This window comes from Musca vetustissima, unplaced genomic scaffold (genome assembly GCF_032173495.1).
Source record: "Musca vetustissima isolate MV318-11 ecotype Yass unplaced genomic scaffold, APGP_CSIRO_Mvet_v1 utg313913, whole genome shotgun sequence".
Taxonomy (NCBI): Eukaryota; Metazoa; Arthropoda; class Insecta; order Diptera; family Muscidae; genus Musca; species Musca vetustissima.
The window spans coordinates 1-13,833 of record NW_026884000.1 but is presented as its reverse complement, the minus strand read 5'-3'; the positions used below and the strand labels follow the sequence as shown (position 1 = coordinate 13,833).

General features: G+C 35.0%; 1 protein-coding gene across 1 annotated transcript; it reads left to right on the top strand.

The window, feature by feature from the left end:
• Positions 1–7,845: 7,845 nt before the first annotated feature.
• On the top strand, positions 7,846–12,237 carry LOC133330999 (uncharacterized). The gene is made up of 3 exons (XM_061539402.1): positions 7,846–8,137; positions 8,384–8,891; positions 11,496–12,237. Exons 1-3 carry the CDS (start codon positions 7,846–7,848, stop codon positions 12,235–12,237), a joined length of 1,542 nt encoding a protein of 513 aa, XP_061395386.1.
• The last annotated feature ends 1,596 nt before the right edge of the window (positions 12,238–13,833 follow it).

The window sequence follows — 13,833 nt, the reverse complement described above, 5'->3', positions numbered from 1 at the left end:
TAAAAAAATAACAAGTTAAATGCCATTTCCCATGCGGAAATACTTTTGAGGTAGAAGTACTTTTGATTACAATGTGAAACATTTTTTTAACAGAAATGAGACATAAAATGGTCTCCGGAATACTTTTCTATAACAAAAACTTTGACTGAGGGTCGCCGGAATTTTTTTCTATAGAAAAAGTCGGATCTTAGGGTCTCACGATTTTTTTCTGTAGACAAATATCGAATCTGGGGATCTCACGATTTTGTTTTATGGAAAAAATTCGAATCTGAGGGTCTCCAGATTTTATTTATGTAGAAAAACCTTCAACCTGAGGGCCTCCGGATTTTTTTATGTAGAAAAAACTTCGACCTGAGGGCCTCCGAAATTTTTTTGTAGAAAAAACTTCGACCTGAGGGTCTGCGGAATTTTTTCTATAGAAAAAACTTCGATCTGAGGGTTTCCGGAAAATTTTCTATAGAAAAAAACTTTCCGGAATTTTTTTTAGAAAAAAATTCGATTTGAGGTTTTTCCGAATTTTTTTTCTATAGATAAAACTTTGACCTGAGGGCCTCCGTAATTTTTTTCCATAGAAAAAACTTCGAACTAAGAGTCTCCGGAATTTTTTTTTATAGATTTTTTGTTTTATAGAAAAAACTTCGTCCGGAATTTTTTTTTTGTAGAAAAAACTTCGACCTGAGGGTCTGTGGAATTTTTTCTATAGAAAAAACTTCGACCTGAGTGTTTCCGGAATTTTTTTCTATAGAAAAAACTTCGACCTGAGTGTTTCCGGAATTTTTTTCTATAGAAAAAACTTCAACCTGAGGTTGTTCCGATTTTTTTTCTATAGAAAAAACTTTGACCTGAGGGCCTCCCTAATTTTTTCTAAGAAAAAACTTCGACCTAAGAGTCTCCGGATTTTTTTTTTATATAAAAAAACACCTGAGGGTTTCCGGAATTTTTTTCTATAGAAAAAACTTTGCCCTGAGGACCTCCGGAATTTTTTTATGTAGAAAAAACTTCAACCTGAGGTTTTTCCGATTTTTTTTTTTTCTATAGAAAAAAACTTTGACCTGAGGGCCTCCGGATTTTTTTTCTATAGAAAAAAACTTTGACCTGAGGGCCTCCGGATTTTTTTATGTAGAAAACTTCAAACTGAGGGTCTCTCGGATTTTTTCTATAGAATAAACGTCGATGATTTTTTTATAGAATGTTTTTTTTATAGAAAACCCCTAGGATTTTTTCTCATAGAATAAACTTCAATGTGAGGGTCTCCGTAAAAAAAGTTCTATCTGAGACCCTGCTTTGTTTGCTATAGAAAAAACTTGAACCAGAGGATCCCACGATTTGTTATGCTATAGAAAAATATTGACCCAGAGGGTCTCACTAAATTAATCCAATGATGTTTATGGTATAGAAAAAATTGACCCAGAGGGTCTTACGAATTTTTTTCTATAGAAAAAAATTGTTGACCTGATGGTCTCCGTATTTTTGTTTTTATAAGAAAAAGTCCGACTTGGAGATTTCACGATTTTTTTTTAGAAAACATTTTGGCCTGAAGGTGTTTTGTCTATACAAAAAACAGCAAATATGCTTAGCGATTTTTTTCTAGACCGAAAAACCAACCAGGGTTCATGAGGAATTTTTTCAAGACGATAAACCAACCAGAGTTCCGAAAATAACTACCTGAGGGTCTCCGAAATTATTTTCTATACGAAAAAAACCACCGCAGGGTCCGAGGAATTTTTTTTTCTATACGAAAAAATACACCTGAGGGCCTCAGGAATTATTTTCTATACGAAAAAAACACCTGAGGATCTCAAGAATTTTTTTTTATACGAAAAAACCACCTGAAGGTCTCAGGATATTTTTTCTATGGAAAAAAGTCGGACCTGAGGGTGTCAGGATTTTTTTCTATGGAAAAAAGTCGGACCTGAGGGTGTCAGGATTTTTTTCTATAGAAAAAAGCCGGACCTGAGGGTCTCAGGATTTTTTTCTATAGAAAAAAGTCGGACCTGAGGGTCTCTGGATTTTTTTCTATAGAAAAAAAGTCGGACCTGAGGGTCTCAGGATTTTTTTTATAGAAAAATGTCGGACCTGAGGGTCTCAGGATTTTTTTCTATAGAAAAAAGTCGGACCCTCAGCTCAGGATTTTTTTCTATAGAAAAAAGTCGGACCTGAGAGTCTCAGGATTTTTTTCTATAAAAAAAGTCGGACCTGAGGGTCTCAGGATTTTTTTCTATAGAAAAAAGTCGGACCTGAGAGTCTCAGGATTTTTTTCTATAGAAAAAAGTCGGACCTGAGGGTCTCAGAATTTTTTTCTATAGAAAAGTTTGACCTGAATCTCCCAAATTTTTGTTTTATAGAAAAAAATTGACATGAGGGTCTGACGAGTTTTTTCTATGGGAAAAATCGATCAGAGTCAGACTAATTTTTTTCTATAGAAAAAAATTGACCTGTCTCCCGAATAGGAAAAATCCGAATTCTATAGAGAAATCCCCCAGGTCGATGCAAGATATTTTTCTATAAAAAACTTCGACCTCAGGGCATCTCCGGAATTTTTGTATATAGAAAAAACTTCGTCCTTAGAAAAAAGTCAAACCTGAGGGTCTCAGGATTTTTCCTATAGAAAAAAGTCGGACCTGAGGGTCTTAGGATTTTTTCTATAGAAAAAAAGTCGGACCTTAGGGTCTCAGGAATTTTTTTTCATACGAAAAAAACTCACCTGAGGGTCTCAGGAGTTTTTTTCTATAGAAAAAGTCGGACCTGAGGGTCTCAGGATTTAATTCTATAGTAGTCGGACTTGAGGGTCTGAGGATTGTTTTCTATACGAAAAAAATACCTGAGCGTCTCTGGATTTTTTTCTATACAAAAAAAAAAAAAAAAAAAACACGTGAGGGTCTCAGGATTTTTTGTCTATACGTAAAAAAACTTGGATATCTCTGGATTTTTTCTAGATGAATCTGACATCTTCAAGAATTTTTTTCTAGACCAAAAAAAAAATACCCTAAAACTGAAAAAGCTACCTCAGGAATATGTGTGGGATTCTCAATTATTTTTTCTGATTTTTTTCTTTTTCCCATCTTCCCCATTGGCTATCTTTCCCCAATCTCATTCGTAATTGTTTTAGATTATCATTGTTTGTTTACTCAAGAGTTATGTAGTTGTAGTTGATGGTTTTTTATAGTTAGCTTCATATTTGCATTTGTAATTAACAGCAAAAGTTTGGGTCTGAGTTAAGAAATGGTTAGAAGAACCATTTCACAAGACCAACTTTAGTTACCACAATGTCGTTAACAAGCTAACAAGAAAGTTCAGATGATAAAAACAAAACTGTGTCTAAAGTTAAGAGAAAAAACTAAAAACAGAAAAAATGAAATTTTATTTGGTAATTAAACTACAAGGTGCATAAATTAAAATTAAAAAATACCAGCTTTGGAAATAAAGTGAAATTTTGAGATACAAAAAAGAGGAAAAAATGAACTGAAATAAGATGAATTTCAAAGAAGTGTTCCCATTTCTGAATATTTAAAAACCAAAAATTTCAACAAATTAAATGGATTTGAAAGGAAAAATATCTAATTAACAAAATCGTTAACAAAACTTTGGACCTAAGGCATCAAATACCAACGATATTACGAAAATTAAATCAACTTCGAGGTTTTCCGAATATTGGAATTTTGTCGCCGATAATCTTCTGTGAAGCATAACTTGTAAAGTATTAATGGCATCGGATTGAAATTACACGATTTGTAAAGAAGAATATCTAGTCTTGAAAATCAGCTTCATAATCAGTAATGTAGCCGACGAAATACCAGAGATATCACATTTAATACACCCACGCTTTTTATTTTAAAAAGGGGTTTTCCAATGCCATAACTATTTCCTTACACCGTTCCTAAGTGTTAAGTGAGTGAGTGAGTAACTGACAGATCATAGCCCAGACGAAACGGCTACAGCTATAAGCTTGAAATTTTGAGTGTGGGTTGTTGTTGTTGATGTGTAGGCGTGAGATAAGGCTGGGTTTTTGGAAATTCGAACTAGAAGGGTACGAAGTACTAAAATGTACCAAATATGGTACCCTTTGTATTAGGCGAACGGGAAGAGCTAGAATTCTGAAATTTGGAAATTTGGACTGATGGAAAATTAGAAAGATGTGCAAAAGAGTTTTTGGAAATTCGAACTAGAAGTGTACGAAAAGTACTAAACTTTACTAAATTTAGTTCTAATTGTATATATATATATTGCACATATAAAACTAGAATCTTGAAATTTTTATAAGGAATACAGGTTGGGAAGTGGTGTTGATGTATGAAAAAGGTTTAAGTAATTAGTACTTATGTGTATAAAAAGTACAAAATGGTACTAAATTTGGTACTATTTGCATTTAGTTGAGTGTATAGAGATGAAATCCCGAAAAGAGGAATTAGGACTACTATTGGACTACAGGATTGAGGTGGCTTTAAAAAAAATCGTATTTATGGGTACGAAAAGTACTAAATGATACTAAATTTGGTGCAAGTTGAATTTGAAGATTGAGCTATAGAGGCATATTTGGCAATTCGTATTTATTTGCACGAAAAGTACTAAACGGCACTAGATTTGGTACAATTTTCAGAGAGCTGGAAACCTAAAATTTGGAATAATTGTTGTTGTTGGAATATAGAATTGAAATATGGAAGCATAGTACTTATGAGTACTAAACGGTACTATGTTTGGTACAACTTGATTATGTGTGAACGTAAAGAGCTTGACTACAGAATTTTCGAATTAAAATTACTGTTGGAGTGTAGGAAATTCTTAAATATACAGTATAGTCGGACGGGGCCGACCATGTGATACCCTACACAACTTCCACGAAAATCTAACTTTCTGTGGCACTACATTCTGAGCTCTTGACCGCCTAGAGGTCAGCAAATATTACTAATATTCAGTAAAGATTTTCTAATTACTTGTCCAGATTCCCTTCAACGTAGGTTGTGTTGTGATGTTCGGCTTTTAAGTGTGGCCTATAGATCGACTCGAGAAACACAAAAAAATAAAGTTTTCCATCCACTTCATCCCAATATTATTATCTGATGATCATTGAAAATTATAGGCTTTCTCTTTGACTATACCTGGATCCTCATGGAAAATTTCAAAGCGATCAGCGCTATATTTCCGCGCTATAGTGTGGTAATGGGTTACTAAATAATATACGAATACGGAGATACCTGTAAATATTTAGGTGTAACTCCCACATCCGAGCACATACAACAATATAATTGGTATCAATATAATGGTCAACACCTCCTCTTGAACATACTATCAACTTCTCGCTCAATCAGGAGCAAATATATACGCCATAGAATAGAAATTTTGTAATTTTTCACACAAAAGTCAGGGTCCATTTGACCCGCTAAATATTGACCAATACTTATCAAAAAAGACAAATTTCGCGATGTTCGGGCCATAATTGCGGCCTCTGGACCGACCAGAAAAACGGACAAAAATTAAGTATTTTGTCCATTTCATCCCCTAAATATTAACCGATCTTTACCAAAAACAATAGGGGTCTTCATTGGCCAGAACCCACCGTACATGCAAAATTTCGTGAAGATTGGCCCATAACTGTGGCCTGTATCGTGTTTACAAATTGGTCCTAGACCCACCTTTAAGTATACCGATCGTCATATCTCGTCTAGATCGACTCAGCTACCAGTGGTACCAGTGTACAAATTACTTTTGTGTGAACGGATAGGGCTGAGATTCTGAAATTTTGAATTAATATTAGAGTTGGAGTTCAGGATTGAGATATATATCGGTTGTTTTGAAAATTCGTCATTATGTGTACAAAATGGTACAAAATTTGGTACAATTTAGATTGTATTTTCATTAGCACTACTAAATGGTACTAAATATGATACATTTTGTGTGAGCGGAAATCCTGAAATTTGGAGTTAAAATTAGGGTTGGATGAAACATGGAGGTAGTTTTAAAAACGCCTAATTATGTGCACTAAATGGTACTAAGTTTAGTACAATTTAGATTCAAATGAAATGATAAGGATGAATAATTTATATTTGAAAATAAAACTACTGTTATAGCATATGATTGAGATAGTGTTGGAAATTCGAACTCATAAGTACGAAAAGTACTAAATGGTACTAAATATGGTACAATTTGGATCTATTTGAACGGATAGGCCTGGAATCCTGAAATGTATGATTAAAATTACTGTTGCAGTGTGGAATTTAGGAAGTTTTAGAAACTACGAAAAGTAATAAATGGTACTAAATTTGGTACAATTCGGTTGTTGGTGAACGAATAGAGCTGGAATCTTTAAATGAGGAATTAAGGCTATTATTGGTGTGCATGACTGAAGGAGTTTTGGAAATTCGTTCTTATGAAAAGCACATAAATTTGGTCCAATTTGCAACTTAGGTTACCGTGGAATGGTACCAAATCTGGTACAATTTGGTGAACAGGCAGAGTTGGAATTCTTAAATTTGGACTTACGATTAATATTTGAAAGTAGGTTTGGAATATTGAGATAGGTTTGGAATATGAGTACAGAATGGTATCAAATCTGATATAACTTTGGTACGAAAAGTACTAAATTTGGTACAAGTTGGACTTTGGTGGAAATAAGATTACTGTTAGAGTGTAGGATTGATGTAGTTTTAGAAATTCTTACTTATGAGTATAAAAAGTACGAAATGATTCTAACCAGTGAGCGGAGCAGTATAGTCGGACGGGGCCGACCATATGATACCCTACACAACTACCACGGATCTCTAACTTTCTGCGGTTCTATATTCTGAAACTGGGCAATATTTCTTGATCGATTATAGGTCAACAGCTCCACTTTCTAACCCTGACATATTTTCCATTTTTTTTTTTTGAAGTGAATTTTTACGCCATAAAATAAAAAGTTGGTCACTCTAGGTTTTGGTTGATTTGACCCTCGGAATATTGAACGGTCTTCATCTAAACAGCCGCTCTAAATATTTGGTCACATCCCCTACACCTTGTAAAATATGCGATGTTCTGCAGCTAGTCGACATATGACGATCGGTATACTTAAAGGTGGGTCTATGACCAATATTTCGCGGCGTTACAAACTATTGGGGCTGCACAAAGCTATAATACCCTGACAACATAGTTGTGTAGGGTATAATTATACAGTATTTCCGATTTCCATATGAAATATTATTTTTTGTATTCCCTTTCCGCATACGAAGTAGCGGGCACTTTGCTAGTTGCGGTATATTTATGAAATAAATTGATTCTTGATAAAATTCTTGCAAAAAAATAGGTGTGATTAAGAAAATTCTCCAGAAATCGGCAAATGTAGGCAATTACCCCAAAAGGTCCAACATTTTTGAAAATATTTTCTCTTTTGTTTTTTCTCAGCAAATTATTAATGGAATTCATTTCTTTTTAGTTCTATTATATCTATACCTTGCCAATGCTGAATTATCTCCAAATCCTACCCTCAAATCAAAGGACATCGTTAATAAACAAAATGAGAAGCCATTCGATGATTTACAAAATTATAACAATTTGCGACCACCAGCAGATTTTCCCAATATTTCCAATGGCTACATAAAGCAACAATCAATTGATGCTGATGATGACCCAATAATTATCGGCCACAATGAGCCAAAACAATCCAAGGACTCTTCTACTCCACCCCATCCTCACCCTCCTCCTCCTTCTTTGCCTCTTAAGGGAAAACATCTGTTACATTTACCCACATACCCGAGTGGCGCATCATCGTTGCCCATAACCAGTGATTCGACAGGTCCTAGCTGGTTACAAACATTATGGTTTACTAATCAACAACAACAGCAGCAGCAACAACAACAATGGTGGTGGTGGTCAATGCAACAAAAACCTCGACCAGCAGATGCCTCTCTACAAAAATCTTTGGTTTCAAATCAGAACAACAACAAAATCTCTGGCCATTATCCTTTGAAAGCCGCAGTATTCAAATCCATTAATGACAATTCGTCAAGGATATTAAATAAATTAAAGGCTTTCGAAATCAATCAGCAGGGTAATGGAAAGGCGGAGGGGGAGGAGGAGAAAAAGGAGGTTACAAAAGTGCAGGATATAGAGGAGTATAAAGAGGAGGAAATTCGACGAGCATTTGAAATGTATCATCATCATCAGAGTAAAGCTATGATGAGAAGCTGGCCAAATGTTGCGGTTGATGAGACAACTACAACAACAATGATGAATCCTGCAAATAGTAACAACAACAACAACCGACAACAACAATTGAAATTTCTAAAATTCTATAATGGCAATAGTTTGCCTCCATTATCATTTGGACAATTGCCACAATTTCAACAACAAGAACAAAATGAACAACAACAACACGAACTACTTCTGCTACTAATTCCACCCTCTCTGGTAGGACAATTACCACAGCAACAACAACAGCAACCAGCAGCAACAACAACTGCATTTAGTATTGCATCATTTAGCAGTGATCATCATCTGCCGACAGTTGATTATCGTTTTTTATTCAATGCCGAATCACATACCGAATTCTATTTGTATACCAAAAACCACAACAACAACAACTTCCAAGGACCACATATCTCTGCAACAACCAAAGAGGAGGAACAGATGAAGAAATCCCAAATACCTGAAAGTGGCAGTAAAGAAATGTCCCGAAATAGTTTAAATGCCCTAAATGACACTATCAGCAGCAGAAGTTCTCCTCTGCCCGTGACAATCCAACCGGCAAATGGCGAACGACAACGAGTCCTTAATGTTGTCACTGACACAATTAGTAGTGTATTTGGCGTTAATACTCGTCCTGTTGCTGACAGCATCCCTGGCATACATTCGGAACAATTGCAATTGTATAATGCACGGGCATTAAGACAATCAAGGTTTAATCCCTTCCAGCCAACGAGGTGAGTTCGAATGGATGGATGGATGGATAACAGGAGAGGGAGGGAGGGGGAAAGCTGGCAGGGAAGGTGGCCAGCATTTTTGTACCCTTCACCACACTGTGATACAGGGTATTATGTCTTTGTGCATATGTTTGTAACAGGCAAAAGGAAACGAGATAGACGTTCATTTTGAGAATATGCATAGAATCACTTTCTGAGTCGATTTACGCATGTCCGTCCGTCCGTGTATTTTTGTGAACAAAGTACAGGTCGCATTTATGATACGATATGAATGAAATTTGGCATAGGTCACTTATTTGGCCAAAGGACGAACCCTATTGAAATTGGGAACAATCGGTTCAGATTTAGATATAGCTCCCATATATATTTTCGTCCGATTTATTATGAATGGTGCACCAAAGTCCCTTAATATCTTTCGATTTGCACGAAATTTGGCATAGCGTACTGAGTTAAGCCTAACATGATGTGTGCTAAGTTTCGTGAAAATCGGTTCAGATTTAGATATAGCTCCCATATATATTTTCGTCCGATTTAATGTAAATGGTGCACCAAAGTCCCTATATATCTTTCGATTTGCACGAAATTTGGCATAGCTCACTGAATTCAGCCTAGAATGATGTGTGCTAAGTTTCGTGAAAATCGGTTCAGATTTCGATATAGCTCCCATATATATTTTCGTCCGATTTCAGGTAAATGGTGCACCAAAGTCCCTATATATCTTTCGATTTGAACGAAATTTGGCACAGCGTAATGAATTAGGTCTAGAATGATGTGTGTTAAGTTTCGTGAAAATCGGTTGAGATTTAGATATAGCTCCCATATATACTTTCTTCCGATTTATTGTAAATGGCGCACCAAAGTCCCTAAATATCTTTCGATTTGCACGAAATTTGGCACAGCGTAATGAATTAGGTCTAAAATGATGAGTGTTAAGTTTCCTGAAAATCGGTCCAGATTTAGATATAGCTCCCATATATATATTTTCGTCCGATTTAAGGTAAATTGTGCGCAAAAGTCCCTATACATCTTTCGATTTGCACGAAATTTGGCACAGCGTAATGAATTAGGCCTAGAATGATGTGTGTTAAGTTTCCTGAAAATGGGTTCAGATTTAGATATAGCTCCCTTATATATTTTCGTCCGATTTCAGGTAAATGGCGCACCAAAGTCCCTATATATCTTTCGATTTGCACGAAATTTGGCACAGCGTAATGAATTAGGTCTAGAATGATGTGTGTTAAGTTTCCTGAAAATCGGTTCAGATTTAGATATAGCTCTCATATATATTTACGTCCGATTTAATGTAAATGGTGCACCAAAGTCCCTATGTATCTTTCGATTTGCACGAAATTCGGCACAGCGTAATGAATTAGGCCTAGAATGATGTGTGTTAAGTTTCATGAAAATCGGTTCAGATTTAGATATAGCTCCCATATATATATTTTCGTCCGATTTAATGTAAATGGCGCACCAAAGTCCCTATATATCTTTCGATTTGCACGAAATTTGGCACAGCGTAATGAATTAGGTCTAAAATGATGTGTGTTAAATTTCGTGAATCATATCAGACCAAATGAAAAAATTAGTATCGGTTGCAGAATGACATGTTTATGGATCCAATTTCATTTTACTGGTCCTTTAAAAATGCGACATCTGTTAGGATTCATCTGTTGAATATACCCAAAGTGGTGAAGGGTATCACATAGTCGGCCCCGTCCGACTTTACTACTTTCCTTACTGGTTTCTGCTTGATTTAGTGGGCAGAATTTAATTTTGTCCTTTCCACAGTCGTTTGTTTGTTAGATGATGGCAAAGAATTTGTTGGTCGGTTGGAAGTGGTAGCACGCATGATTTGTTGCACAGAAATGCTGCAGGTGGCAGGACTCACAGCAAGTAGGGAAGGATAATGATTGGTGACACAGTTTTAAAATTTAATGGGAGCTAAAATTTAAGAAACAATTGATCTCCTTTAAAGGCTAGGATTTTTAAATTTCTAAACTAGGCGTGGATTTTTTAAAGAATATTTTTTCAAGTCTAAACATGGCGTGGATTTTAAAAAATATATATTTTTCAAGTCTAAACAAGGCGTGGATTTTAAAAAAAAAATATTTTTTCAAGTCTAAACAAGGCGTGGATTTAAAAAAATATTTTTTTCAAGTCTAAACAAGGCGTGGATTTAAAAAAAATATTTTTTCAAGTCAGGATTTTTCCGGCCTGGATTTTTTAAAAATATTTTTTTAATGTCTAAAGAAGGCGAGGATTTTTTAAAAAAATATTTTTTCAAGTCTAAACAAGTTCGAGTTAAGATACTCGTATGGAATTATGAAGAAAATATAAAGAAATTTGAGTTTAAAGGGTTTTTTCTTTTGGGTACCATAGTGCGTATGATTACTAATAATTATTGGGTTAATTTTGAAAATTGGCCATAACTTCGGAAATATACGATATTTTTCAATTATTTAAATGCCAAATTATTGACAACTAATGAGGGAATATTCCTTAAATTTTTGGAATTTTTGCTGGACCTTCAGGGATATCTATGCCTATTTCAATTTCGATTTTTTAATCAAACTTCTGATAATTTGTTTACAATTTCTCTTCCAGAATCCTCATCCACGGCTGGCTGGGTGGCGCCACAGCTGGCCTGTATAACACCCTAATACCTGAACTGCTTTCAGCTCCGAATGTCAGCTACAACGTTATAACTGTGGATTGGGGTAAGGGTGCCATTGCCGATTATATAACAGCAAGTTATCGGGTGAAACCAGTTGGCAAAGTCTTGGCGAAATTCATTGATTTCTTGCATCAGGAATCTGGCATGCGTTTTGAAGATTTGCAAGTAATTGGCTTTAGTATGGGTGCCCATGTGGCTGGTATTGCAGGAAAACATTTGCAAACAGGACGTTTGAAGGTTTTGTATGCTCTCGATCCAGCATTGCCTTTATTTCGCTACGAAACCCCAGAGGAACGTGTGGATCGCAGTGATGCGGAATATGTAGAAGTGTTGCACACAAGTGTTGGTTCTTATGGTTATGATCGGCCTTTGGGTCATGTGGATTTATATATAAATTATGGTACTCGACAGCCGGGATGTTATTTCAAGGAATGTAGTCATTTTCGAGCCTTTCAAATATTTTCTCAAGCTTTGGCTAAGGAAAAACTGCAAGGTATTGGCTGTGCAGAGGACATGTGGCAGGAAATGGTCAAACAAAATAAATGTCCTGAAGAGACGGGAGTGCAATTGCAGATAGCTGAGCATAATGGACATTATAATAAAACCCTAATGGAAAAACGGCGAGGTGTTTATTATCTCTTAACAAATTCCCAAGCACCCTATAGAATTTAAACAGACCCTTTTGGAAATGTGATGAAAATTGTAGAAAAGAAAATAAAAATAATTAAGAAAAATACGATGTTGTAAAGAATAATTTTCTTTTTTTCTCTATACACAATAATAAAGCTATTTTAATAATGCCTTTTGTAAATGTTGCCTTATGTTCCTGATGTGGGCGGACGGAGAAGGCTGGTGCCGAGAAGAATGCAATTTTTAATAAACGAAAATAGAAGAAGACAACAACAACAACAACGAAAATGAAAATGTTGAAAAAATAATCATCATCACAAATTTCAAATGTGCATTGTTCAGCAAATACACATATACACACACGTATGTATGTGTGTACATTTATAACACACTTAGATGAAGGGTAAGTATGTATGAGTGGCGTGAGTATTATACACTACTGACATAGTCAAAGATCGAGGTAAGACATTCGGATGGAATGTCAGTAGAATTTACTTAGAAATCGGTGTTTAAAGAGATTTTTCTTTTGGGTACTATGGTGCGTATGATTATTAATAATTATTGGGTTAGATTGGTAATTTGACCATATCGTCGGGAATAGATGAGATATTCTAAAAATTTAAATGTTGAATGATAAACAACAAATGAGGGAATAATCTATAAAATTTTGAAATTTGTCCAAAATTTTCTTGAAAATCTATGAGTATTTAAATTAAGAAAATATTTTTTTACTAAAAATCATAAATGCAAGGAGAAGGATTTATAATGTTTTTCAGGTAAAGCCAATGGAGAGATTACATATGTGACTACAAAGCCACGATTTTTTACTATGAAATCAGCATTAAAAGCAATGTTTCCTTTGGGTACGATAGTGCGTATGATTACTAGTAATTATTAGATTATTTTGAAAATTTGACCATAACTTCGGCAATACATAAGGTTTCACAAAAAATTACATGCCAAATTATGATTAGGGAATGAGAGAATATTCCATGAAATTTTGAAAATTGATCCTGAATTTCTTCGGGTACCTAAGGATATTTAAAGTACGATTTACTGGTCATTTAAAAATGCGACGTCTGTTAGGATTCATCTGTTGAATATATTCAAAGTCGTGAAGGGTATCATATAGTCGGCCCCGTCCGACTTTACTACGTTCCTTACTGGATTCTGCTTGATTTAGTGGGCGGAATTTAATTTTGTCCTTTCACCAGTCGGTTGTTTGTAGATGATGGCAAAGAATTTGTTCGGTCGGTTAGAAGTGGTAGCACGCATGATTTGTTGCACAAAAATGCTGCAGGTGGCAGGACACACAGCAAGTAGGGAAGGATAATGATGTGTGACACAATTTTAAAATTTAATGGTAGCTAAAATTTAAGAAACAATTTATCTCCATTTAAAGGCTGGGATTTTTAAATTTCTAAAGTAGGCTTGGATTTTTTAAAAAAATATTTTTTCAAGTCTAAACAAGGCCTGGATTTTTTAAAAAATATTTTTTCAAGTCTAAACAAGGCCTGGATTTTTTTTAAAGATATTTTTCAAGTCTAAACAATGCGTGGATTTCGATAAAATATATGGGGATGGAACTGCATTAAAAAATATATAAAGACATTTGAGTTTAAAGGGTTTTTTCTTTTG